Raw genomic sequence first — 25,390 nt, 5'->3', positions numbered from 1 at the left:
GTGGGAACTTTTCTCCCTAGATTGTCTTTTGGAGCACACCAGTTCATTAAAGTTCTGAACACTGAACCCTCACTCTTATTGCTTTATCGCCTGGTTTATGTGCCGAATGTCAAAACAGGTGTCAGAAATCTGATTTATGAGGATATATACAGAAATTGTGGTACCTGCTTGTGACTGGGAGTCAGCTGGCAATTTCCTATCAGGATTTCCTCCTCAGCTACCAGGGCCGAGCCTGGCAGCCCAAAGACAGCACTGCCCAGGTTGAATTCAAAGATCATGATTCAGGACTAACAGAGCTTTGAAGTTTTTTGTAGTATCTTTGAATTTATGTGCTTCCCAGTTTTAATCACATTTGACTATTTTGTGGTTTTGTTTTTTTTTTATTGCAAGTAAAAGTCGGTGCTGATTTTAAAAAATAAAAGCTAGCCAAGTCAAGCAGTCTCCCAAAGCCACTATGAGATAGATTTTATACTCTCTTTCCTTCTCTTTGAAATCTCTCTCCTTCTTCTCTTTGAAATATCAGAAAATTATGGATGAAACCGTACGCCGGCAGCACTACAGAATGCACAAGCATTGATAAAAAAATCTCAGGTTCCCCTACTAATTTGCCATTTCATACCGAGTCAGATTTGTCTCCTGCTCACACACCCCATTTCCCTCACCCCACATAACCGGCTCTGTACGAGAAAGTTGCTTTTTTTAACGTTCTTTTTGCACAACCGTGCACCCCCCGGCCCTGCACACCCCCGCCGCTCCTCGGGGGTGGGGGCAGGGGCCTGTCCCTGCAGCCGCGCCCCGGACGCGGAGGGTGGAGCCGCGCCGCCACCTCCTCCCGCTCCTCCTCCGGCGTGCGCGGCTGCGGCGCTACGCAAGCGCGGGGATCCAGTGCGGCCTGCGGGCAGCGCCGGTCACCATGGCCGGGGAGGTGAAGACGAAGCTGTCCAAGAACCTGCTGCGCATGAAGGTGAGCGGGGGGCGGCGGCGGGGCGCCGGGAGCGGGGCAGGGAAGGAGGGGAGGGGGAGGCCTGAGGCCTGGGCCGCGGTGGGGTGAGGAGAGAGCGGCCGCGTCCGGCTGCGGGGTTGCTGGGAGCGGCGCCCCGCTGCTGCCGGGGAGCTGCCCGCCGCGGGCCCGGCGCCGTGAGGCGGCCCCGGGGGCGGGAGGATGGGACCGCGTCTGCCGGGGCCGCGCCGGCCCCCGAGGCGTCGGCAGCGGCCCGTGAGGGGCCGAGCCCTACTGTGCAGGGCGGGGGTCTCCTGGATAAACCAGGCCATCGTGGGCGGCCTTTCCCTGGGTTGGGGCGTTTCTCCGTGTCTACACCTGGCCACGCAGTGTCTGTCCTGGTCTGACACAGGGGCAGGAGTGTCTCCTACCTCCTGTAATGCACGTTGTAAAATACATATTTATCGCTTGCGCTTTCACTCAGGCCTGCAGCTTACTGAGCTGCTTCCTTCCAACTTCACTGGCAAGAGGCGGTTTCAAAGAGCTGTCACCGAATACCGGGCTGCTTAAATGCTGGCAAGAGGTCTCGAGGGTTGTAAACTGTAGGGTGCTGGAGGGTTTGATCCAGCAAAGCAACTTAATGATTGCAGCAAAAGTCTCACACTAGCAAGAGCCAACTTTTGGGCACCATTTGAGAGTCTCTTCGTTCCACCTGGTTTCTTTGCAGTTAGGTTGTTTATCGTGAATAGTCTTTTCTTCCCCCACCACACACCCACGTTGAAATTAAAATATTAATGTTGCTTGCCTTACTTGGGGGGGCTTTCAATCTTGAAAAAAAGAAGTTTCTTTTTTTTATTGTGTCCATTTTTTTGGCTGTTTACATTGATGGCTAATAAAATACCCAACGTGAACGGCAGTGCTAACTACCTTTCCCAACTCATAAACGCAAGAGCTGTTAGTAACATCCTGACGTGCCTGTTACCCTTGGAATTGTGAATCTCATGTCAGCTCCAATGTGAAATTAGTCTCCACTTACTGGCTAATGGATTCTGCTTCACGTCGTGTACTACAAAACCTAATTCAGTAGAGTACATTCTGCTGTGATTGATGGTTTTTATTGCTGGACAACAACCAGTAAAAGTTGAGTTGCCATTAATTTTTTTTTAAATGTTAATATCCATTAAATTTTTATAACTGAATGTGACGGGGCCTTTGTGGCTTCTTGCTTGTAATGTTTTATTTAACCATTTTTGTCCCCACATATTTATATGGGACTATATTTCAGACACTGGCTGAAAGGAGTTTAGCTGACTTCAGTTCAATCTACCATGTAAAGTGTACTTTTCTACAGTAAGATGGTGGAATATTTATCCCAATTAACAAATGCTGCTAATGAAAGAGTAAAACTCGTGCACAGAGGAAATAGAACACATCTTGCCTTGCTCTCAAAAGGGAGTTGATGTTGAGCTTAGTTAGCCAGCAGCATATGACAGAGTAAGAGTCCCATAACCTGGACTGCAACATCGTTATTTTTTCTTATTTTTATGTAATAGTCTCTTTTAAAATGAAATTACCACTCCTGTTTTTTTGCCAGTTTATTAACCCCTGGGAGATTTCAAAAGCTGGCTTTTAGATTTTCTTCCTTGGAAGGCTGTGGAGAAGCAGCCTGTGAATGTACTGCCATGACATTTGCAGGTTTCCAGTCCGGGCAGTAGTAACCAGCTTTGAAGAGATGAGTAGGTTTTGAAAAGGTCATACACAGATCTTGTATTTAGCGCTTCCCTTCTGCAGATCTTCTTGTTTACAAATGTTTACAAATTAATCCTTTACCAGCTGCTTCCGCAGGTACTGATAAGATGTATTATCACAATTCAATGGGCAGGTGAAGCGTCACCCAAAGGCGACATGCGGTCAGTGGTAGTGTTGTGAAGACCCGTTGCGCTAAGTACCGTCCCACATATGCTCACCTCTTGATGTCAAGGGATGGCTCATGCTTTTAGATCTTGCACCATTTGATCCAGGTCCCATTGCTTGGGGAAACTAATCCAAATAACCACTCAGTTACTGACATACTCTGTGTCTACCACAATGGGTATATTTTTAATTCATCCATGTATGTTTACATTTTAGATAAATGTGATCACATATTTTTTACCTAGTTATTCCTGTAGTAATCTTCGGGAACATAATCTTTAAAATGTAATGTGAAATGATTGTCTAATTGGGTGCTCATAGCAGAATTTCTCCTGTTGAGATTTCTGACTGGCTAACCAATTTCCTTGAGCAATATAGTTTTCCACATGATAGATTCCCTTATTTTCCTCAAGAAGATACTGTAATTTTAATTGGAAAGCTTTGACGTAGTTTGGATCGACTCGGAAAAGGACAGTCAATTTTTCTTTCATTAAAGATCTTGTACAAATGGATGCAAATAGATATATAAATAGAAAATGAGGCACTAGCACTATATTGCCTTTTACTTCAGAGTTTGGTTTAGTTTGCTTGGGCATTTTGTAAAGACTGAAAAGGTGTGGGGTTTGTATATAATACATATATTACATGTCTGTATTACCTATATATCTTAAATAAGCTCAGTAATTTTGTGGGAGGGAAGTGTTTTGTGATGCCTCCTTGGGCTTTATCTGCAGCCAAGCTCATGTTAGCTGGGACCTAAACAATGTCCAAGTCTCTGCTAGTGTTGAAGAGACAGATGTGCCCCAACTGGCACGTTATCTGTCAGCCTGCAGGCTTATCTAAACACAAAGATGGTGCTGCGTTAAATGAGAGGGGTAAAATTAGTCGATATGAAATTCCTCTGCAGTGTTGCACATACGAGTATGCTTTGATAGCCACAAAGCAATTTTTGTACAGGAGTGTGTATAAACTGTACTGGTAGACTTGCCTCTAGCTGGGAATTGCATTGGTATAAATGTACACCTCTGACAGATACAGTTATTCAAACACTTTCTGTAGTCTGTAAGGGAGGTCCCAGCTCCTAGGGATGCGAAAATGTAAGGATGACCACTGTAAAGCTGTAAAGACTTCTGTTTTTTCCAGCATGTTTGGTTAACATTGTTGATACTTAAATTGCCACTCAATTCAGGCACCTGACTTGAGACAAATGGAAACAAAAGGGCTGTTTCACATATATCAGGTTTGCAGTTTTGCACTCTCAGCAATTTTTCATAGGCCATGACATATGCCCTCTTTTACTCCCAGCTGTGAGAGAGGTTACTGTTCCTACCTGCCTGTTCCCATCTTCTGCCAAAGGTTATCACCGAGGAAGCAAATTACAGGAATGTCCTTGTATTAGGCAAAATTAGCAGCCTTGCCCTAAACTGAATTATCGGTCTCAACTAACTCGGCAGACTGTTCCTGCAGTGAGTTAACAGGTGCTTACACATACAGCTTGACTGGTACTGTGGTGGGTCATCGATGAGAAGTTAAGAGCTGGTAACATCTTCTTCTAGCACAGCTGGATACAAAAGACTTCGTAGCCTCAGTTACTTTTTTCCACTTCCAAAGGCAGGTTCCAGCCTTCAGGGCTACAAAAGCAAGCCAGTTCATTAAATTAAATCTGAGAAAAGAAGAGGATGATTGAAAGTATAGATGTTTCAAACGATGACCAACCTGGCATGACCTACCTCTAGCTCTGAGCTCCAGTGCTGTTTGTATGGGTGCTGTTGGTTTCTGATATGCAGCAGTAACTTTCACACCGTTACATTCTCTTCGGCCTTTGCTGAAGCATTAGAAAAATCTTAGCAAAGTTATGGAGTTATAACAACTCAGATCCATCAAAACTAACCAGGAGACCTTTGTTTCTTTGTTTGTAAGTGCAGATGTGGCTGACTGTTTACTTCAGTAGATAGCTGTGATCAGCAGTTGTTTAATTTTCCGTTGTCTGTTTGCCCAAACTTAGACTAAACCCAGAGAAAAATCACGAAAAGCATTTACTTTTTATCAACTGTTAAATACTATGTAACGGGTAATTGTCGTCATGTAATTATCGCATTTTCAGAACATACTCATGATGCAAAAAACTGAAGCTGTGTGTTTCTGTGTCTTTCTTTTTAGTTCATGCAAAGGGGTTTGGATTCACAAACTAAAAAACAACTAGAAGAGGAGGAGAAGAAGATAATTAGTGAAGAACACTGGTATCTTGATTTACCAGATCTAAAGGAGAAAGAGTAAGCTTATACCCTTTTATACTTCTTACCATCATTGGATTGTTGTGGAGCGGGAATAGAATATACATATTTTTTCCTATAAAAGAAGTATTTTTAATAACCAATTAACAGAAGCAAAAATAGCGACAGACTGGCATTACAGCTTTTTTTAGTATTTATTTTCAGGGACGTTCTCAAGGTTGCCTAGTGCAGTTTGACCTACTTTAATTTCTTGTGTGTGTTGTTTTCTTTCACTCACAGTTTCTTCTAGATGCATGTAATTAGTTTCGTTCAGGCAGGGACCAATTCATTCACTGCTGCTTTTTCCCTTTATTTGAAAAAAGAAGTTTGAAACCTTGTGTTAGTAAATTCAGCTCCAGTCACACAGTTAGGTCCATTCAGGACAGTTCTGTCTTCTTGAGTCCAGCTCACTTCAAATCCTGTTTTTGAAATAAGAGAGATAATGGCAAAAATAAAGGAAGGCTTAGCTAATAAGGAAGAAAATGTCCATTCCTGCTATTTAGAAAGGTGCTTTAAATAGCAAGAGAACTACTTTTAAAATTGCTTGATTTTTGTCCTTTCAAAAGAGGACAAAAATTCCATTGAGGGAGAACATGCATAATTTTTAAAAAGCTGGGATCCAGGGAATTAACTGTGGTTGAATAAGGTCATTGATAAACTATTTTCCATTACTGTTGGTGGATATCACAAAAAGGTATTTGAGCTTCAGTTGCAGCAAGGGAGGTTCAAGCTGGACATTGGGAGAATTTTTCTAACAATGAGGCTATTGAAGCACTGGAATAGATTGCCTAAGGAGACACTGGATTCTTCATCATTGGAAGTCTTTTGAGGACAGGTTAGGTGGACCTCTGCTGTTCATGGTACATGTTTAACTGATCCTACCTTGAGGTAGGAGAATGAGCTTGATCTCTTCAGCCTAACTTCGTATGATTGTAGGAGGTTGTTGTACATGGGAGATGAAGAGGATGAGGGAAGAGGTGCATGTGTGTGCGAGGAAAAGAAGGATGGAACAATTCACGGAAGTACTTTTATCTAATGCGTGTATTATGCATGCCTGAGGGTCATGTTTCTTTTCTCGCTCCATGCTCATTAAAAGAGGAAAAAAGGAGGGAGAAAGGGGAAATCTTTCTCTGCTGAACAGAGAATTACACAGTGTTTTATATCCTGACAGACTCAACTAATGCCAGGTCTAACATCACAATGAAAAATTAATTAGAAGCTTTTGCTGGTATAGTAATGCCACCTGGAGAGTGATATTTATGTGGTATTTTTGTTCTGGCAAAAGCATTAATGTAGGTGGAATCATACCAGCAAAGAGTGCTTTTTGTCAGGAGAGTTAATTTTGCTTGTGGAACTGGCACAGCTTAACTGGCAAAAAGTATTCCTTTGCACTCCAAGCTCCTTGTATTGAAAGATTTATCAGAGCAATTAAGCTTCAGAAAGTAGGTGATGGTTTAAAATACACTGTGGTTTTGTTTATTTTTGCGGGGGGAAGAGAGCAAATGCTTTTTGCATTTGTTTAATTTGATTATTTTAAAGCACACTGTTTGACAAATGCTGCGTTTGGGGTTTCATGCAGGAGCTTTATAATAGAAGAGAGGAGCTTTATGCCATGTGAGGATCTACTTTATGGCAGAATGTCCTTCAAAGGATTCAATCCAGAAATTGAGGTACTGTTTAAATACTCTGTTTTGAGGTGATCTCGCATTAGGATTGAAGCCCCTGGGGTTGAGCATTTGAGTGTTCACACTGCATGCTGTTTGGCCTTTGCAGCACCTTCCATAAATCCTCCCATGTACAGGAAATCCCTGATTCAAACCAAAATGTTGATAAATGCAGCATCTGGTAAATAGAAGCTTCTTATGGCCTTGTGCTGACGGTCAGTAATTGCATGACTCCTGCAGGTTTTCCCTCCCTGAAGTGAGGAAACTGTCCCACATGCTGCTCACCAAAACAATAGCTCACTTTTCCTCCTGCTATTTAATTTAGAGTCCAATCCTACAAACATTCAACCCTATTTATTCAACACTTAATTGTGTAAGTAAGGGCTTAAAGTTCCAAAGTAAAAATTCTAGGCAAGAGTGTCTTTAATTTCTTTCTGGCATGATTCATGTCGATAGAACTACAATGCGATAGTAACAAAAATGTTACCACTGAACTGAAGCAAGAGGATGAAGGTGTAAAGACTAAGAGGTATGCAAAAGGCTATGCAAGGTGACTTACTAGGGCATTCTTTTAGTTATTTTGAACTTGCTCTCACTGTGACTTGGCATACTATTGCTTCATGGTTTTTACTAGTAGTATATTGTAAATCCTTGCAGATATTTTTCCTTCTTAACAAAACCATTTCAAGGACTATGTGCTAACATCACAATGAAAAATTAATTGTGATCTAATTCTCTGGTCTCCTGAAGATGTCTGACGTGCTCTTGAGGATGTTTGAATAGTACGATTCACTGAAAACCCTGTCTCTGTGTTGCCTCTTTTCCCAAAGGCAAACTCTAAGCTCAGCTTAGCAACAGGCAGGCATATTGCCTTTTCTGCAATGAGTTTTCATTACAGTATGCTCTAGCCTGACCAAGGAACAGCAAATAATTATTAAATTTGATTCTTACCTTTTATGCATTTCTTCTACCAGTGAATTTCAGTGTGGTTGCCATTGTGTCAGGGTTACGTGTTTAAGCTATTTCTTACTTCATTTTCAGAAGTTAATGATCCAAATGAACTCTAGGTGCAAGGAAGAAGAAATTGAAGTGGATGATAAAATGGAGGCTGATGTGTCAGATGAAGAAATGGCCAGAAGGTAAGTTATATTTTATGACATAATCAATATTAGCTAGGAATATGATATGTTACTGCATTATGTGTGAGAAAATAAACCCAAAAAGCAAACAAACAAAATAAAACAATAAAAAAAAAACCCCAGAACAGAACACGGTACTTTACAGAACTGGATTTCCAGGACTTATGGTGTGTGTTCAGTGGAATCTCCATCACTTTTGGGGGTGAAATGTCTTGTAGCGGTTTTCTGCCTTTTGATATCCAGGTATTCCATGCTAATTCCCTCCTTGTTCCAGATTGCTAACAAACCCAAACTATCAGAATGAATAATGGTGTAATAAGCGATCTGGTAGAACTTGTGCTTCTTAAGCTTGATGACCGGCTTTTTTACACCACTTAAATTGTTGATTAGATTTATAATTTGCTCCATTGAAGTTTTCTCTGATTTTAGTAAAAGCTGTAAATTTTTTATTATCTTTCTAGATATGAAACATTAGTGGGAACAATAGGGAAGAAATTCTTGAGGAAAAGAGACCAGCGTGTACTCCAGGATGAAGATGAAGATGGGAATAGTAACACAAGACCTAGCAAAAAAGCTAAGAAAAAGTTCTTAAAACCTCAGGATTAACGTCAGCTGCACAACTGGAGTTAATAGAAATGTTATCTACCAAATATACTACCACGAACTGGAGATTGTTTGGAGTTTTTGCTATTTAATGTAAAGGATAGATTTGTAAATCTGAGTCTGTTCTCATTGAAATTTCTACCATCCACACGACAAACATTTTTCAAAGTGGGTGTGTATGTAATGGATGTCATACATCCTTTCCTTTCTCAGCAGCTTTTAATATGTGGCGCACTAATCCCATCAGCCTTTTTAATTGTGCATAACTAGATTGAGTGTCACATGCAATCGAGAGCATGATTATTTACAATTTATGATAACATCTGAAAGAAGCATTTGGAGTAAAGACGAGCTTTGTCCAATCCATTAAGGCAGTTCAGCTTTCACTGTGTTTTTTATTGTGAAAATGAAAACCTTTGCTGTCTTCAAATTGAAAAAAGTCAGCAGGAACAGGTTTTGGTTTTTTTACTGTGCTAAAAATAAGATGGGAAGAGAACACAGAGATAAAATCCATTTTTTTGAATTTTATTTTTTATAAAGCTTATTTAAAAATAGATGGTTTTGACTTTTTTTTATAGAGCAAGCCAAATATTGGGCAACGTTTACAGTTTGACACTTGAGCAGATTGTGAGTCTTAATTTCTGTCTTCCAAAAGAAGTTCGCTAATCTTGTCTCTTTTTCAGCACAAAACCCTCAATCTTATAATTATCTAGGTCTTGTCAAAAGCATAATAACAGCTTCAGAAACATATTTGAAAACTGAATAAAAACTCATCTTTTTGTGGTTAATGATTGTGGTTTACCTAATTTAATGTAAAAAATTATGCTTAATACAATCTGATAGAAGAAGTGATCCTGTCTTGTGCTGGCCACAAATGTCCCCAAATATTAGTTGACTGCACTGACTTGTTCTGTTTAGTGTGCAATGAAACCATCTGAAGTAACGTTAGGACGGAAACATCATGCCCTTTGTTCAGTCAGTGCTCTGGGCCCATTGAAAAATGTCAGTATGGGCTTGTCTAAAATCATAGCAGTTCTCTGTATCCTGGCTTTTAACAAGAAATATTTCTTTCCACTACTTCATTTCCCCAGCTATATGTCTACGTTACTCTGCTGACTCTCTGGAGACAGAGGAATTTGTTAAATTGAAGCAAGTAGTGGCCATTCTGTCATGGACACAAGAGGCTTTTTTTTTTTTTTTTTTTCTTTCTTTAATAACTCGGTGAAGCAAGACATGAAACTCAAGTTATATAAAGAAAGAGACTGTGTCCCCGCTGTATTTTGCATGTTGATATATGAACTATAATCCATATATCAAGAGCACCTCATTAGATATTCAAGATGGATCACACATGGAAAGAGAAATATACTTTTAAGCTAGTAAGGGGTCCTTATACAGGTGGAAGGTCTGTGATTCATGATCCGAGATAGTTTTTTCAGAGCTAATTAGATGCTACTGGTTCAATTACTTAAAACCCGATCATATATTATTGCTAGCTGAAAAGAAGTTAATGATGGCAAGACATTTTTCTTCGCATGGAAGATGTGACCTGAGCTAAGAAATGATTTATTGTTGGTCATCGCAAGAAAAACTCAGAATATATCCCATTATTCTTTCTTGCTTATTAATAGGAAAATGATTCCCCTCTATCTGAGCAGATTTCTTCAATGGAGAGATAATTTCTGCATAGCTATGCTGGATAGTTGAGGAGGAAAAGTGTGTTCTAGTGAACCACCAGCAACCAGGAGATGTCACTCTAATTGCACGTCCTGAGAGACAGCAGATTGGAGAAGGTTTCAGTGGTCTCGTGTAAAGGAGCTTTTGGGTAATTTTGATAACGATTAGTGGCTCAGATGAACTCCGTGTGAAGTCTTGCTTTGCCAAGGCTCTATGCAGAGAGCTCTCTTGCATTGCAGGGTTCTGTTCAGTCCAGTGGGAGGTAATTTTGCGCAGTTAGAGGAACTTCTGCCATACGTTGGTCCTTAATTTCATGTCATTTCCTGAGGGATGGCTGGAAATGTGAGCGGCATGGTGCATGGGTAAGAGGGTAAGTGAACTCTAAACAGCTTCCTAGAAAATCCATGATTTTGAAATTGGGGGGGGGGGCGGGGGAAGGCGGTTCTTCTGTTTCCTAAACGTGCCCAACACCAACTATGAAGAAATGATAGATTTTGGTTTATTGTCTTCAGATCTGGGTGCTCTGCTGTTGACATTTAGCTGGTGGCTAGTTGAGCTATTGAAATGCTACAGTAAGAGCAACTACTAATTTTTAGCGCAATCTCTTATTCATGGGGAGTTTGTAAAATGCATCTTTAAAAGCACCATTCATAGTGCATTATTATGAGCAAGACAAAACTAAAATTCAGCCCTGCATGACTTTTTAAATGTACTTTAAGTGCCCAAAGTTACAAGCAGGCATTTTATGATGGGATCTTCTGAAATAACAATCTATATTTCCAACCTTATAAATATATATATATATATATGTATGTGTTTTAAGTCTGGCTCTGGCTTCCTAGCCAGGGTAGAAACATGCTGCTGTATAAAATCTGTGCTTGAACTACTCTTGACAGAGATGTAAGTGTAGCGGTGAAATATTCATAATGCGAACCTACATTAATTCAAGCTTTCTTGGCTCTAACAGACTCTCACATGCAGATCTATTTCCATGTGCAGCTTCCTAAGCTGTAGAACTTTCCCACGTGGTCAGGTTTCTAAAGGAAAAGCATTTCTGCTTTGAGAACAAAAGCAAGTTGGGATAGGTGGTAAGCATTTTTGTTAAAAATGGCTACCTGCAAAATGTAATGGGTAAAAAGTTACCAGACACCAGAAGCGTTTGTGCCTGTTACGCTAAGGTACTTATTAAAGCGAACAAAGCGAAGTGTGCGTTGTAGTTCGTGCTCACTGACAGCTCACAGTGTTAAGTTTAAGCGTGTCTCTTGTCAGGGGAAGTTTTGCCCCTCCCTTTGACGGGCTGACAGTGTTTATTTCTGTAATAACTGCTGATGTTGGAAACATGGAAGTATTGAACAACTTCATCTTTTCTTGCTGATGTTTCTCATTTTGTTACTTCTATTCTGCTTAGTATTGGATCTTAAAAAGTCCAGGGCCAGAGTCCAACTGAAGCAAGCCATCCTGTATCCTCCCTTTAGTAATGCATGAGCTGATTAAACTTTGATTCTTTGGGGCGAGGGGAGGATGTTTAGTGGTGCCGTGGAGTTTGAACCGTGTTTCTTCTGTTATGTGTCTTGTTTTGTAATAAGGCACTCCCTTACACGATTCTACAATCGCGGGTGGCTGCCATTGCCATTGGGCATTGCGTGTGTGTGTAATGGGCAGCTGGGCTGGGATTCTGGGACTTAATCCAACATTCAGACTTAAAAAGAAATTCTGTCATATTTCTGTTAATTGGAATACCATACTTCTAAATTGTATTTGGAATTATACAAGTCCTGGGTGGGGGGTTATAAGCATTTGTTCTACTTCATTTCAACAACAGTCAACAACTAAAACTGCACGATAGCTTAGGCTCTCATTAAACCTTTCTCAGAGAGAGTAATAAAGCATAGTGGTGGTAAAGGACGTCAAACATCCCGTGTTTCCCTTCTGCATGTGAACACAAGTTTCTCTGAGAGCCAATGCTTTTAAGGACTTGTTTCTTTTTTTTTTTTTTTCAGTCTGGGAGAGCATCTCCCTTCTACAATAATGCCTTGCTAATGGAACCCCAGCTTGAGGCCCGTAGGTTTCTTTGGTTTTGTTTGTTTTTACACCGTTCTCAAACCTTTGAGGCATTTTGGGTCTGGCATCCACACCTCAATAACCTGCTTTTGTCAGCTTTTGGGGAGCTTTAGTTAAACTGTGAAACTATTCCTCAGCTGTACGTGTTGACATTTCTTTGTGTGATTTGATGTTGCACAGTGAGGACCTGGTTATAATTGTCACATCAAGAGTAAAAATCCTGCTCAGAAAGTGGTTATCAACAGATGGAGTCATGGAGACAGTTGAAGCTTCAGTCGTCGGCAGCCCCGTAGATTTTTAGTAACTGAATAGTAGAAGGGGGGTATCAGGGTTGAGTCCCATCATTGCAGGCACAGTTAAAAATGCTGATACGAGTCCAGAGACCTCTGCCCACGAACATCATAACCTGAGCGCTTACATGGGAGTAACAGCAGGAACATCTCTAGAGAAGTACAGAGGTGAAACAACCAGTCTGTTAATGGCTATCCTCAAGATGAGAGGCAGCAGCACCAGAAAACAACAGTAATTCATTGCATAGGGAAATATGGTTCGGTGAACTGGGTGAACGCAGATGGGAATTTCTGTCAGCTAGTGTGGAAGTGGTGAGTGTTTTGAAGCTCATAATATTCCTTGGGGTCTTGGGGGACAACTCAGTTTGATCAATCATTTAGAAAGGGCTAAAAACCCTTAACGGGACCTTAGTATGAGAGAATAATGAACACAAATTAGAGAACGAAGACCTTAGTTCCATTATTTATAGAAAAGCTGTGTTCCCACCTCAGTAAGATCTGTCAGTGTCCCCTGTCACCTCCTGCTTGGCCCTTGCTTCCTTCTCCCTGTGCAAGAACGTGTGCACCCAGGCCATCAGCTGCCACCGCGGCCAGTCAGTGGGGAAGAGTCAGCACGTGCCGTGGCCAGCCCAGAGCTGTTGGCCCAGCAGAGGAGGTAGCTACTGGGCCTCTTCTTTGGTGATCGTCTTCTTCCTCAGCCTATGAGCTCTTTTTCCAGGAACTTGTAGGAACTTACCATCTCCCAACACTGCTGTCAAATTTGTTCAGTATTGGTCTGTTTGGTTCAAGAAGTTTGTGGTGGGACGGGTTGGCCAGTAGATCAATATTATGATTAACAGACCTCATTCACTTAAAAGAAAGGGTGTTTTTCAGTGTTAATGCTATTTTTTGATGCATTTGAGAATGTTTCCCCTTTCTCAGTGGTTTCCTTGTTTGGGCTTTTTGGGAAAAAAAAAAAAAAAAGGAAATGCGATTGTGAAATAATTCTAAAGAAAGAGATTGCTTTAGATTTGGTTTGCTGCTTGATTTTTTTCACTTTGACACAGATGAGTGAACTCACTTGTGATACTAAAGGTCCTACGCTAAGTGGTACTTGTTCAGGATAGCCGTATGGACTCCTGTATTTGCTATGCACAATGAGGGCAACATTAACAGTATAGCGGGGTTAGCTTCGTTGTTCTGCCTTTGTTATGCAAATAATTTGCAATACTAAAAATAGAAAATTTCCACCCCTTTTGGGATAGAAGCAAATCTAAGCCAGTTGTGATGTTTAAGCACCATTCATGCTTTATAGGACGATTACTTACCAGAAGCAAAGCTTGGAGGTATCTCCTTAGATACATACCAAAAATTACTTCGGGCAGTTTACTGCAGCAATGACAAAAGGGATGCACATGATGATAATTTTCATTTTGTATTATGTTTTGTCTAAGGATGACGGTGAAATAATTATGCCTCCTAATGCTCCTTTCAAAGATGACATTGTTTTACTTATATTAAAGGTGTCGTGGTTTAACCCCAGCTGGCAACTAAGCCCCACAAAGCTGCTCACTCACTCCCCCGCCGGTGGGATAGGGGAGGGAATTGGAAGGGTAAAAGTGAGAAAACTCGTGGGTCGAGATAAAGACAGTTTAATAGGTAAAGCAAAAGCCGCATGCGCAAGCAAAGCAAAACAAGGAATTCATTCACTCCTTCCCATCGGCAGGCAGGTGTTCAGCCATATCCAGGAAAGCAGGGCTCCATCACGCGTAATGGTGACTTGGGAAGACAAACGCCATCACTCCAAGCGTCCCCCCCTTCCTTCTTCTTCCCCCAGCTCTATATGCTGAGCATGACGCCATACGGTGTGGGATATCCCTTTGGTGAGTTGGGGTCATCTGTCCCGGCTGTGTCCCCTCCCAGCTTCTTGTGCCCCCCCAGCCTCCTCGCTGGTGGGGTGAGAGGCAGAAAAAGGCCCTGACTCTGTGTAAGCACTGCTCAGCAGTAACGAAAACATCCCTGTGTTAGCAACACTGTTTCCAGCACAAATCCAAAACATAGCCCCACACTAGCTACTGTGAAGAAAATTAAATCTATCCCAGGCAAAACCAGCACAAAATGTAGAGAAATTGGATGAGCTGTGAATGGTTAGATCTTGTGAAAAATGAAGTTTTAAGTATGTACTTCATTGTCTAAATGCTCACAGATTACTTTTCTCCCTATAATAACCATAGAAAATGTGTTGGCAGCATATCACAATTAATAATCCATACTCCTATTTATGTGCTATAGGCACTCCAAAATTCCCCAGACATATTTATTACCCAAGTTTATAACCAGATTCAAATCAGATCCTACATTTGTGCCAAAAATCGAACTGCAGTCATCTCACGGCAAATAATTCTATCTATCTGACAGAAGAGTCTTAAATTCCTGATTTTTCCCAGAATGAAATTCACTTTAATCTAGTATTAATGTATTTTTCCTTCAATCGCCTGCAAAAGAATCCCATAATCTTCCACTAGTGACTGCACAGACAGTGGAAGGTACTGTACATACGTAGCATTATTGTAGGTTTTTCTGGTCATCTAGATTGTGTAAAATCCTTTGATGTTAATTGGGATGAGTTTTCTATCTAGGGTTATGTTGAATTTCTCTTTAAGTGTTTTTTCCACCTCTTCATCTTCAAGAGTTATGAATTCCACCAGATCCATATTTTCCTTGTAGTTGTACGTGGTCTCGGTGAGTGTCCACCCAATTAGCGCTCGAAAGCCATCGGTGGTCTGGAGGGTGCAGATGGACTTCTTTGTAAAGAGGGAATCTGGAGATGTCTGAAGGTACGTGCACTGGAAATGGAAATCTTCCACTGTCCGTGGCTCAAGGCTGAACATATAAACTTTCCGACAGTCTTTTTTCTCCAGAAGATCAGAATTAGAGAAATTTTGATTGGGGATATATTGTTTCCGTCTCACTTTCTCAAGGTACCAGATGGTGTTTTTTTCCATGAAGCGAAAGATGCCGGGAGCCTGAGGCTGGTCTTTCCCCGACACAAGCTCCATCGGCTGCCACATCTGATAGGACACACCAAAGCCTCCGTCAACAATATAGGCTTTGCTATCAATAACTACCTTTACGAGGAGATGGGTCATGATGGTGGCATATGTGTTTTGATGTGGATTGAACACATACGCTCCCAGAAAGCTGGCGTCGTACCCCAGGCTTTTCAGGACCCAGCCCAACAGCTGGTTGTTTTCCATGCACCAGCCACCCCGCTTCCGCCGTACGATTTTGTTATAAACGTGCTCCAACTCCAAAGTAATTTTCTCCCCGCAATGGATGCTGAGGTTTTCGAAGGGAACAGCACGGATGTGGTGCTGGAATATATCGGTTAAGGTTTCCAAATCTTGTTTTTCAAGGGAACCTTTGTAGCCAGTTCTCGCAAAATATTCTTCAAGGTTCATGTCACCTGTAAAGGAAGGAATTGCTTTTTGGTTTTGTTTCTTTACATCAATGATTTATGATGCTGTGAAAAACTGCCCAGATTGCTGCCAGCAAAGATGCTTTAATCTACTGAACCTCATCAGACCAGTTTTTAAAGGTAACAAGTATCCATATCAAATGGTTCCCAGAGCAAAGAAGAGCAGTGTATGTGAGGGTTTGCTTTTTGTCTGAGAGCCATCCCTATGGCAAACAGGTGATGCAATTTCAGCTTGATATGCGGCGGCTGCGGAACAGGGATGCTGTATTTGCATTGTAACAGTGGGGTTAAGAAGACATGTAAGATCACGCTAGGGAGTGTTCAGGAGGTTTCATGAAAACCGGTATAAATCCACTGTTCAGTGAAAGGAGTGTTGGTGGGGGAAGCAGTGTCATCTGCCAGTTGGAGGGAGGATAATTTGAGCCAGGATTCACATGTTCTTTTCATGAGTCTGCCACTGATCTACGTGACAGTAAATGAATTGCTTGTTCGGTACACGTTGCTTTTTCACCACTTATAAAAAGTTAAAATAATACTCCCTGCACATTTTGTAACGTGTCAAGTTTTATTCAGATAATTATAACTGAAAAAATGCTCTGACCTTTGCAAGAGTCGCAGACCACTGAGTCTCTTGTCTGCTCTGAGTGTTGCACAAACTCATTTTGGTGTTGGAATAATGAATCTGAATGGAGGCAAGTGACCTAAAAAACAAAGAGCACATCTCTATTGCCTGCTGTGCCCCACATCTCTCAGGGTGCCCTGAAAATGGACAGGGGCTGCTTTACATCTCTCTAGTCCTGGCCTTTCTCAAAACTCACTTTATTCCTTCCAGAGGAGGCGTACCTGAGAATTACCAAAGCCTCATACAGTGCATCCCTGGTCTGTCCTGCCTCCAGCAGTGCCAACCTCCTGGCCTGCCTTGGCAGGACTCCTCGTGAGCAAGATTGCTGGATGAGGAACTATGTGACTTATTTTCTGCCTTCTAATACCATGGAAAGTCACGCACAGTCATCTGGCTTTGGCAACGGCCCATCACAGTCTGCCGGCTGCTCTGTAAGTATCTGATAGATACTGTTTGTAAAACACACTGTAGATCATCTGCTTGGGTATGGAGCTGGGCACAAAATGTTTTGAAGGCTTGAACCTTTGCAAAGAAAGCACTAAACATTTCAGCAGTCTAGAGTTACTGCAAATATTTAGCTTCTTGACAGCCCACAAAGCTACTTGGAAATCTTTTGTGCATACAGTAAGCTGAGGTTTAGACACTTAATATTAGCGACTCAGGAAGACTATTGTATTCAGATAAATTCAGCAGTGAACCACTGAATGTTCACTGCGAACTGGAATTTCTCAAGATGATTTTCAGTGACAGATCCATGTTGTGCATATGCGTGGTATAGAAGCAGCTGTCCAAAGTGAATGGAGAGCCCCGTCAAAAACTGTGTGCTATCTTCCACAGAAAGGAATTTAGCTGCCAGTGATATTTAAGTGTATTGTTGGGGCATATTCTCAATGTAATATTTATTAAGTAGAACATAAAGACTTCTGGCACTTTTTTCATTTGAAGAATCCAAGTCTATCCGATCCTACCCACTCAAATTGTGAATGCTAAGTAGATCACACCAGCATAAAGCTGGTTCTCGAGTTTATATTGTTTGTAATTTCTCTCTGCAGCTCCATTACATGATTGATCAGCGTTAGATCTTGACTGTAGGAGATGAAAGCTATAGTTCTTTTGAATTGTGCACAGATCAGATGAAAAGCTAGATACTGAAAAGGTAATCCCACAAATGTGGCTATGATTTATGCGGAGAAAAACATCAGCAGCAGAACTTTAAAGAACTACTTCTAAATGTGCAAATGAAGGTGCTCACGCAAAAATATTCCTTAGCAGGACTATACACACAATCAGCAATTCCACTGTTAAAATACATTATCTCTCTACTTTTGTCCTAATACGTCAGCACATGCACTTTCTGGGGTATGCAAACCACAGTGTCTAATTTAATTTTTTTAAGTTGTTTTTAAAGGACTACAATTTTATTCCCATAAAGCAGAATCTATTGATTGTTAGATTGCTTTTTTGCTTCCTTTGCCTTTGCAATATTTTTAAATAAAGTTAAAAATCTAAATGAGTAACTTCCAAGAAGAGGTCGTGGTTCTAAATTTGTATCAACCCTTGTATCTAAACAAAAGCATCTCTCTCATAGTCAAGAGAACCTCCTCCTGAGGAGCAGAAAGACAGAAGAATTGATATCGCAGTATCATTTTTTTGCCCCTTTTAAGAGCTTATGTTTAGCAGGCAATATTTAGCTCTATATCCACACATTTTTATAGCATTTTTCCTAAAGAGAATACTGCTTATGTTATTGCCCATGACCTTTACCATCATAAATAAACGAAGTTTGTTGTTTGGGTTTTTGGAGCTTTTTTAAGAAAATAAACTTACCTCTTAAAATAGCCTTATTTATTTATTGATGTATTCCGCTTCTGGGTTGTTTATTACTGGAGCAGCAGTCAGTAAAGTCAGGAGTGGGTACAAATTGCGAGAGCTGTCTTCCTCTTTAAGCTCTGCTGGCTCTCACTCCTGAATCTTAAATGCGGAGAAGGGGCAGAGTCCACCCAAAATGAATGCACATTTTTGGACTTCACTGATCCATGAGCAAATTAAACTTTGTTTCTTCTCTATTAGCAGATGTTTATGTTTTCCCCTGGTTAAGACCAGACTGAACTTGTTTTCCATGTAAAATAATTACAGTAGACAGCTGCAAAAGGCTCTGTAATTTTTTTAAATTAAATTATTGTTACTTTGCAAGCCAGCAGTTTGCAGTGGAGGACGGTCATCTGCTTCCTTGTGGGTGCACTGAATTGCCAAGGTATTGCAGGCTGCATTTTTCCAGGCTCCGCAGATGCACAAAATGATCCTTCTTTGCTTGCAAAGGAACTTTTTCAATCTGTTCAAAGCTGCCACTGCAGCAGGTAGTTATTTTGGAGCTGCCACACCTAACGAATACCATGACAAATATTTATTTGCAAAAAGAAATGCATTTCCTCTCTAAAACTTGGCCTTCTGCATCCTTAAAGTGTTGCAGGGCTGTTTATTTAATTCTCTCCCTGTCAAGCATGTCTCCTCTTCATTTGATGGAGGTGGAAAGTCAGAGGTCCCTTTTGGGAAGTCAAAGGGCACATTAGACTGCATCTGGGAGAGCACCTGAGTTTTAGGCGTATCAGGTGCCCCGTGAGTCTGTGTGGTTGACTAATATGAGCATCAAGGTCTTTTCCTTGGCTGAGGACTGTTGCTTTTCTGTCATCCTCTTTCATGACACATCCCATACAGTACCTGTCACAGGTATCATAAAGGTAAAAGGCTTTTGTGTTACATATAACATGCTGTGAAACCACACCGGTGGCATGTCCTAGCTTCCCAGTGTTCTCTTTCGCATCTGCTGTATTACTTATTTAAGGTAGCTTTTGTGCAGAATACTGTTTAAAATAAATATGAAGAGTTTTATCTATAATACTGTCATGCCTGCTTGACATCGCAGGAAGGTTAGGCCCCAAAAATTTAGATTATAGTTTGCAAAGGTTGATTTAACTTTGATTGTTTCCATTTTTGATACCAAAAGCCTGATTTTTAAGAACTGTTCCATCTTTTCAGCTTCTATTGATTTTGTTTCGATTTCAGAGACACAGAAAAATCAGACTCAGAAAAACTGGACACTCATATTAGAGAGCTTTTGGGGTTTTTTAAATGCCCTTGCATAAATAGCTCACTTTAAGTCAATTTCTGGTAAAGGAATGGGACTCAAGTCTTTCAACTTATTTCATCATAAGCTAATCAGCACCTAATAGGAGCTTGTTTTGAAAAAGTCTTAACCTTTGGTTTTTTAATAAAGTCTTTGAAAGCCAAATTTGGCTCAACTTTCTATTTCAGACTGTTAAAGGAAGTGAATAATTTGTAAAATTCTGCTGAGAAGATTGGAAATACCAAAAAAGAAGATAGGAATACCAAAAAAGGTTAGAGGTCTTTTGTGTAAAATGGTAACACAGCTTCTCCTTCTGTATCATTTTGGTCTCCTTTGCCACAAAATATGTCTGAAATAAAATGAGATCCAGAGAGGTGGAACAAAATGTTTTGGAGTCAAAAAGAAATTTCCATATGAGCAAACTAGAGGTAGTAAGAAGTCTCAGTTTCTAAAGAAGGAGAAGCTTAAGAAAAATATGCAATCAGTATATGCAGTTAATTAACAATGTACTTGAATTTACCAAGCTTTGTGTTCATCTGGCTAGCTCAACTTTAGAATCAAATTAATGTTACTAACGTTAATTTTAGAACTTTTTATATTGGATATTTAAAGTTCCACCTAGCACAGCATTAGAATTAAATTGTATCCACTAAATTAGGTGGCAAGCCATGAACATTTACTGGTACGAGTTTGTTCTCCAGCATTATATTGAATTTGTCTTTCAGTGTCTTCTCAACTTCTTCATCTGTAAGAGTTGTGATCTGCACCAAGTCCACATCCTCCATGTAGTTATACTTCATCTCAGTGAAGGTCCATCCAACTAAGGCATAAAGCCCTTCAGTGGTCTGGAGACTGCAGATTGACTTCTTCTGAAGTATGGTATCTGGAGACACTTGTAGGTATGTGTTTAGCTCCTGAAAGTCATTTATATGTCGTGGCTCGAGAGTGAAGGTATATATTTTTCTGATATTCCCCAGTTCTGGAGTATCAGTGAAAGAGACACTTTGCTCGGGAATATAATGCTTCCTTTTGACTTTCTCGAAGTACCAGGTGCCATTGTCTTCCATGAAGCGGAAGATGCCGGGGATCTGGGGTTGATCCTTCCCAGAAATCAACATCAATGGCTGCCACGCCTGGTAGGCACCTCCAAAACCGGCATCTACTATGTAGGCATTTCCCTTGATCACCACCTTCAGTAGGATATGATTTATCTCAGCAGTGTATGCCCTCTCTGCTGGTTCATAACTATTTCCTCCAAGAATACAGACATCATACCCTAATTCTTGCAAGGCCCAAAATAAAAGGTAGTTGCTTTCCAGGCACCATCCACCACGTTTCTTTCTCACAATCTTATTGTAAATGGATTGTAAATCCAGTTCGATGGTCTCCCCGCAATGCATGCTAAGGTTTTCAAAAGGAATTGCCTGAATGTGATGCTGGAAGATGACTGTTAAAGTTTGCAAGTCTGCATCCTTATGGGACTCGTCATAAGAAATTCTTGTGAAATACTCCTGAATGTTCATTTTGCCTGTGTGAGCAGAAAAATAGCCGGTTACTGTTGTGCAGCTGTCAAGGGGTTCACTCCTATTTCTGTAGCACAGGTTAACCAGCCTGCAAATGTAGCTTAGGCCGTTTTATTGAGGATTTGAAAGAAATCTGTGCCCTTGACAGGAGACGAATGCAGGCTAGACCTGCCTGTGTCATCTATATTTCTTTAAAAAGAGATGAGGATAGGAGCAGGTGACAATAATGCTTTTTGTCTCTCAGAGGTTGCCTTCAACCCAGGTGGACCTCTTTCCTACGGGAAGACATGGCACATGGCAGAACAGAATCTCTGGCCTGACATGAGGGTCACACGTGACAAAAAATTCATAAAACTGACAAACAGCAGGTTTGCAGAAAAGCTACTTAGTTCTTGCCCTGTGAGCTTTAAACCAGCGTCACCAGCAACGAGCTGTTTTTCCTTTTCTTTCTCCCTTTCTTTCACTTTGCCACAGCAGGCAAAACACGTGTAGTAACTTTTACTTAAAGGGAAAATTGATAATTTATAAAACTGACAAACAACAGGTTTGCAGAAAAGCTACTAGACCGTACTAGCATAAAAGTCACAGCAATTTCTTACTGTTTCTTTTACCGTAACAGGTAAGCAATTCTTTATTTATCCCACAGGTAATTTAACTGGAAGGTTTCACATTCATGGCTTCAGCTAACTGGGATTAACATCTCAGTGTGTCGCCATTTTAGGCAGGCTTCCATGTGAAGTAGATTGTTGTTTCCTTAATCTCTTTGCTTTCCCTGTGGAGTTCAGACAGAGCTTTGACCCCGGCTGTTGAAAGGAAGGAACAGTTAATTTTTCTAACCTAAGGGTCAGAGGAATTGATAATCACTAAGAATACATTACATACAAGGCGTATTCATCACCTTTTGGTTTCTTTTACCATCTTTTACAAACCAAAGGCCTTAGTTTCAGCTCAAGTTATTGGAAATATTTTGTCTTCATGCCTCTAATCGCCTTTCCTTTCATTAGCAGAAAGAGACTGTCATTGGTACTGGCTGCGTGGCCAAGGTGCAAAAGGTTCCCCATAACACTTCTAATCCACTGACTAATCTGGTATCTGCAAGGACTTCTTTTGCCTTTAATTGAGATTTCATTTGGCTTTTGTCCATGCAAGGATATTTGTTTTCCAGAACAATTCACAGTCTGCTAAGGGCTGTATTAACTTCCAAAAGGTCTGAGGCTTTCTTGCTCCTTCAAATCGGTCGCACGTTCCCTGGGAGGGTTTTCCCAAAATCCTTTGATGTAGATGAGATGGGAGAGATTACCTTCCAGCGACTATTCTCAGCTTTGGTCCAGCTGCTGCCCTCGGAGTGACCAGGAGCTTGAGCCAATGCCCGTGCCAGCACTCAAGCGAGTGCTGGGACCTTCTGAAAATCCCACCTCAAATACATAGGTGGAAATACCCCCACCCCAGCAGGTGAGCACATCAGATGACCTAATCTCTAGACTTTAACCCCACTTCTGACGCCAGCAGCACAACTCACTTGACTTGGTTGTGTCGCTCCTGATCTGCACTGGTACCAGGATTCAGACTGGCTAATGCAAAACCACAGGAAAATGTAACAAAGTAGAGGACTATCCCAGTAAGGGAATAAGAAATAAACAGTTTCACTTCAAAAGGACCCAAAGAGGCTACATGAAAAAACAGTAATGTGCCTTTGATACTGCATTTTATGGTTTTTTTCCGTCCCTTTTGTAGGACAAGGGCACTCATCTCTGGCAGGATCTCCTTGGAAACGCTGGCTGTAGAAAGCCGTTCCCTCCCCAACAGACAGCGCACGTGTACGCTGGCAAGTTCGTCTTGTGGTCCTCTGCCTCCTTTTTCTTTCTATTCCCCCTTTTAGCCATTTTGTAAGCCAGATGGAAGCATCTTTTCCCTGTCATGCTGGCGAGCTGAACCTCTGTGACCAGGAGGGGCCCAAGCAAGTCCCTTAGCCTGGTGGGTCTGATATGCTCGAAATTGGCTTTCAAGCAAAAACTCATCAGCCCCTGCTCTGGGCCAGCAGCAGAAGACCTGAAGCCCTCCCTGTAACCTGTCTCCTGGGTCTGGGTGTCCCCAGCGCCCTGGCAAGAGTGCAGCGTATAACCGGCTCCCCTCTTCCAGCCGTGACCAACCTCCCCGTTGAGACCCTCCGTGGGGGGCTGGCAATGAGGCTTCAGGAAAACATATTTGGGGAAAGTCGCAGCCCGTGGCTCAGTTTCCCCAGTTGCCCTTTCTCTGGCCTCATCAAGTTAAAGTCTGTGGAGTAGACACAGCCTCGTCATGGCTGACAAAATGGGCTCTGATCTCAAGGAATACTTAAAGAGGCGGCTTCAGTATAATAAAGCTACAGGACAAAACCATTGGCGTTAGGGAGCATTCACGTAAATCAGTGTTTACTCCCTCGCCTTTCCGGACACAGCTTTTCTTCTTGGCACAACGCTTCCCCCTGCGCTAGCAACGGGGCTGCAGCAGCGAGCAAGCCCTCGCCCAGGGGACAGCTTGCGTTCCAAAACCGGGTTGCCAAATATCTGAAGCCTCAGTCCAGATCTCCGCCTTCTTCGGTTTTGCTCTCGCAGCAGCCAAGCTTCATTCAGCATGCGTGCATGTTTGCGGGAGCAGCGTGGTGGGTAGCGAGATTCAGACGTTAGTTCTGCCTGTCTGCAAGCGTCCCTGGGGGTTGCTGTGTCCTTTCATAATTAGGCTGAATAGTTCTTCTCTGCTAAAATTGGTGAGAAGCTTCCAAGGTTGGATCCTCTCGCACATGCCCGTACCATTTGTTTGATTTTTAAGCTACCCTGTGAGTCAGGAGCTGGGTTTTTCATACACTCTGGCTCAGCCTAAAGGGGTTAGTTTAAGTCTCGAGCGCTTGATCTTTGTCCTTGGACAGCGTCCTTGCAATGCAACGCATGCGGTCAGCCGCAGGGTTGCTGTCGTTTATACTTTGCTAATACGCCTACGGTGCTAAGCACATGGTATACAGACACAGAGGGGTGGGCTTTGCCAAACAGGCTGCCCCACAGCTGCAGGGTGAAGGTAAAGATCAGACACTCGGCGCTTACCTCTCAGCCAGCGAGCTCAGGCTTTCCACCCTGGTTTGCTCCAAAGCTCCCAGAAAGAGTTGTGCTGGGAACTACTGCTCTTAAAGGTCCAGGCTGCCTTTACTGCCTGGCAGGGACAGCGTTAGCCTCCAGCAGAGCAGGAAGAGAGGGGAGAGAGTTTCTTCTTTTATACGTATTTATATTCTGACGGTTCTATTGGTTTATTTTGTATTGGCACGTGCATAGAGAGCCTTGTCGTGCAATTCATGGGGCTAGGTGCTGTACAGAGAGGCTGAAAATGATCCAGTCCCCCAATTGCTTACAATATTGAGCAGATTTAAACCTCCCCCGTTACTGCTTGAGAACGGAAGCCCTCCAGGAATGCAAGGGAGAAATACAGTGTGGGTATCGCAAGCAACTTTTGTAAGTGGTTATAACCCCGTCCCCACCCCGCAGGTCACCCGGGTGCTTCAGTCTCTGGGGCACTGGATGGTTGTGCCCATGCTGAAGCAGAAAAGCAATGGTTCAAATTTTGATAAGGATTTTACATTGTTGACAGTCACGTGGCCTGGGTCCCCGTAGTTGGTTATTTAGGATTGAGAGCTACTAATCCAAGCCAAGGAAGTCACGGATATATTGGCAGGGAATGGCCACACCTCGAATCCTGTGTTCAGTTTTGGGCCCCTCACTCCAAGAAGGACATCGAGGTGCTGGAGCGTGGCCAGAGAAGGGCAACGCAGCTGGTGAAGGGTCTGGAGCACAAGGCTGGTGAGGAGGGGCTGAGGGAGCTGGGGTTCTTTAACCTGGAGAAGAGGAGGCTGAGGGGAGACCTTATCGCTCTCTGCAACTGCCTGAAAGGACGCTGTAGCCAGGTGGGGGTCGGTCTCTTCTCCCAAGTAACAAGTGACAGGACGAGAGGAAACGGCCTCAAGCTGTGCCATGGCAGGTTTAGGTTGGATATTAGGAAAAACTTCTTCATGGAAAGGGTTGTCAGGCATTGGAACAGGCTGCCCAGGGAAGTGGTTGAGCCCCCATCCCTGGAGGTAT

At 42.1% G+C, this 25,390-nt stretch overlaps 3 protein-coding genes across 5 annotated transcripts; 1 reads left to right on the top strand and 2 right to left on the bottom strand.

Moving 5' to 3' along the window:
- Positions 1–815: 815 nt before the first annotated feature.
- On the top strand, positions 816–14,778 carry MPHOSPH6 (M-phase phosphoprotein 6). Of its 2 annotated transcripts, XM_087738537.1 has the most exons (7): positions 816–964; positions 5,015–5,127; positions 6,707–6,797; positions 7,833–7,930; positions 8,392–10,580; positions 11,178–12,873; positions 14,267–14,778. In XM_087738537.1, the coding sequence occupies exons 1-5, from the start codon at positions 914–916 to the stop codon at positions 8,534–8,536; spliced, it is 498 nt and encodes a 165-aa protein (XP_087594663.1). In that variant the 5' UTR covers positions 816–913; the 3' UTR covers positions 8,537–10,580; positions 11,178–12,873; positions 14,267–14,778. The 2 variants fall into 2 exon arrangements, with proteins under 2 accessions (XP_087594663.1, XP_087594664.1); XM_087738538.1 differs by lacking the exon at positions 11,178–12,873.
- On the bottom strand, positions 14,177–18,603 carry LOC104014613 (arylamine N-acetyltransferase, pineal gland isozyme NAT-10). Of its 2 annotated transcripts, XM_087738534.1 has the most exons (3): positions 18,468–18,506; positions 16,620–16,719; positions 14,177–16,006 (listed from the first exon to the last, which is right to left on the bottom strand). In XM_087738534.1, the coding sequence occupies exon 3, from the start codon at positions 15,999–16,001 to the stop codon at positions 15,129–15,131; it is 873 nt and encodes a 290-aa protein (XP_087594660.1). In that variant the 5' UTR covers positions 16,002–16,006; positions 16,620–16,719; positions 18,468–18,506; the 3' UTR covers positions 14,177–15,128. The 2 variants fall into 2 exon arrangements, with proteins under 2 accessions (XP_087594660.1, XP_009465550.1); XM_009467275.2 differs by lacking the exon at positions 16,620–16,719 and having other exon boundaries at positions 18,468–18,603.
- A 1,790-nt stretch (positions 18,604–20,393) lies between these two features.
- Positions 20,394–24,514, bottom strand: LOC104014602 (arylamine N-acetyltransferase, liver isozyme). The gene is made up of 2 exons (XM_009467264.2): positions 24,365–24,514; positions 20,394–21,292 (listed from the first exon to the last, which is right to left on the bottom strand). The coding sequence occupies exon 2, from the start codon at positions 21,285–21,287 to the stop codon at positions 20,400–20,402; it is 888 nt and encodes a 295-aa protein (XP_009465539.1). The 5' UTR covers positions 21,288–21,292; positions 24,365–24,514; the 3' UTR covers positions 20,394–20,399.
- Positions 24,515–25,390: the final 876 nt, after the last annotated feature.

Source organism: Nipponia nippon, unplaced genomic scaffold (genome assembly GCF_047370975.1).
Source record: "Nipponia nippon isolate SJK-2023a ecotype South Korea unplaced genomic scaffold, ASM4737097v1 scaffold_7, whole genome shotgun sequence".
Lineage (NCBI taxonomy): Eukaryota > Metazoa > Chordata > Aves > Pelecaniformes > Threskiornithidae > Nipponia > Nipponia nippon.
The sequence above is the reverse complement of the archived record's forward strand: the minus strand, read 5'-3'. Positions and strand labels throughout refer to the sequence as shown.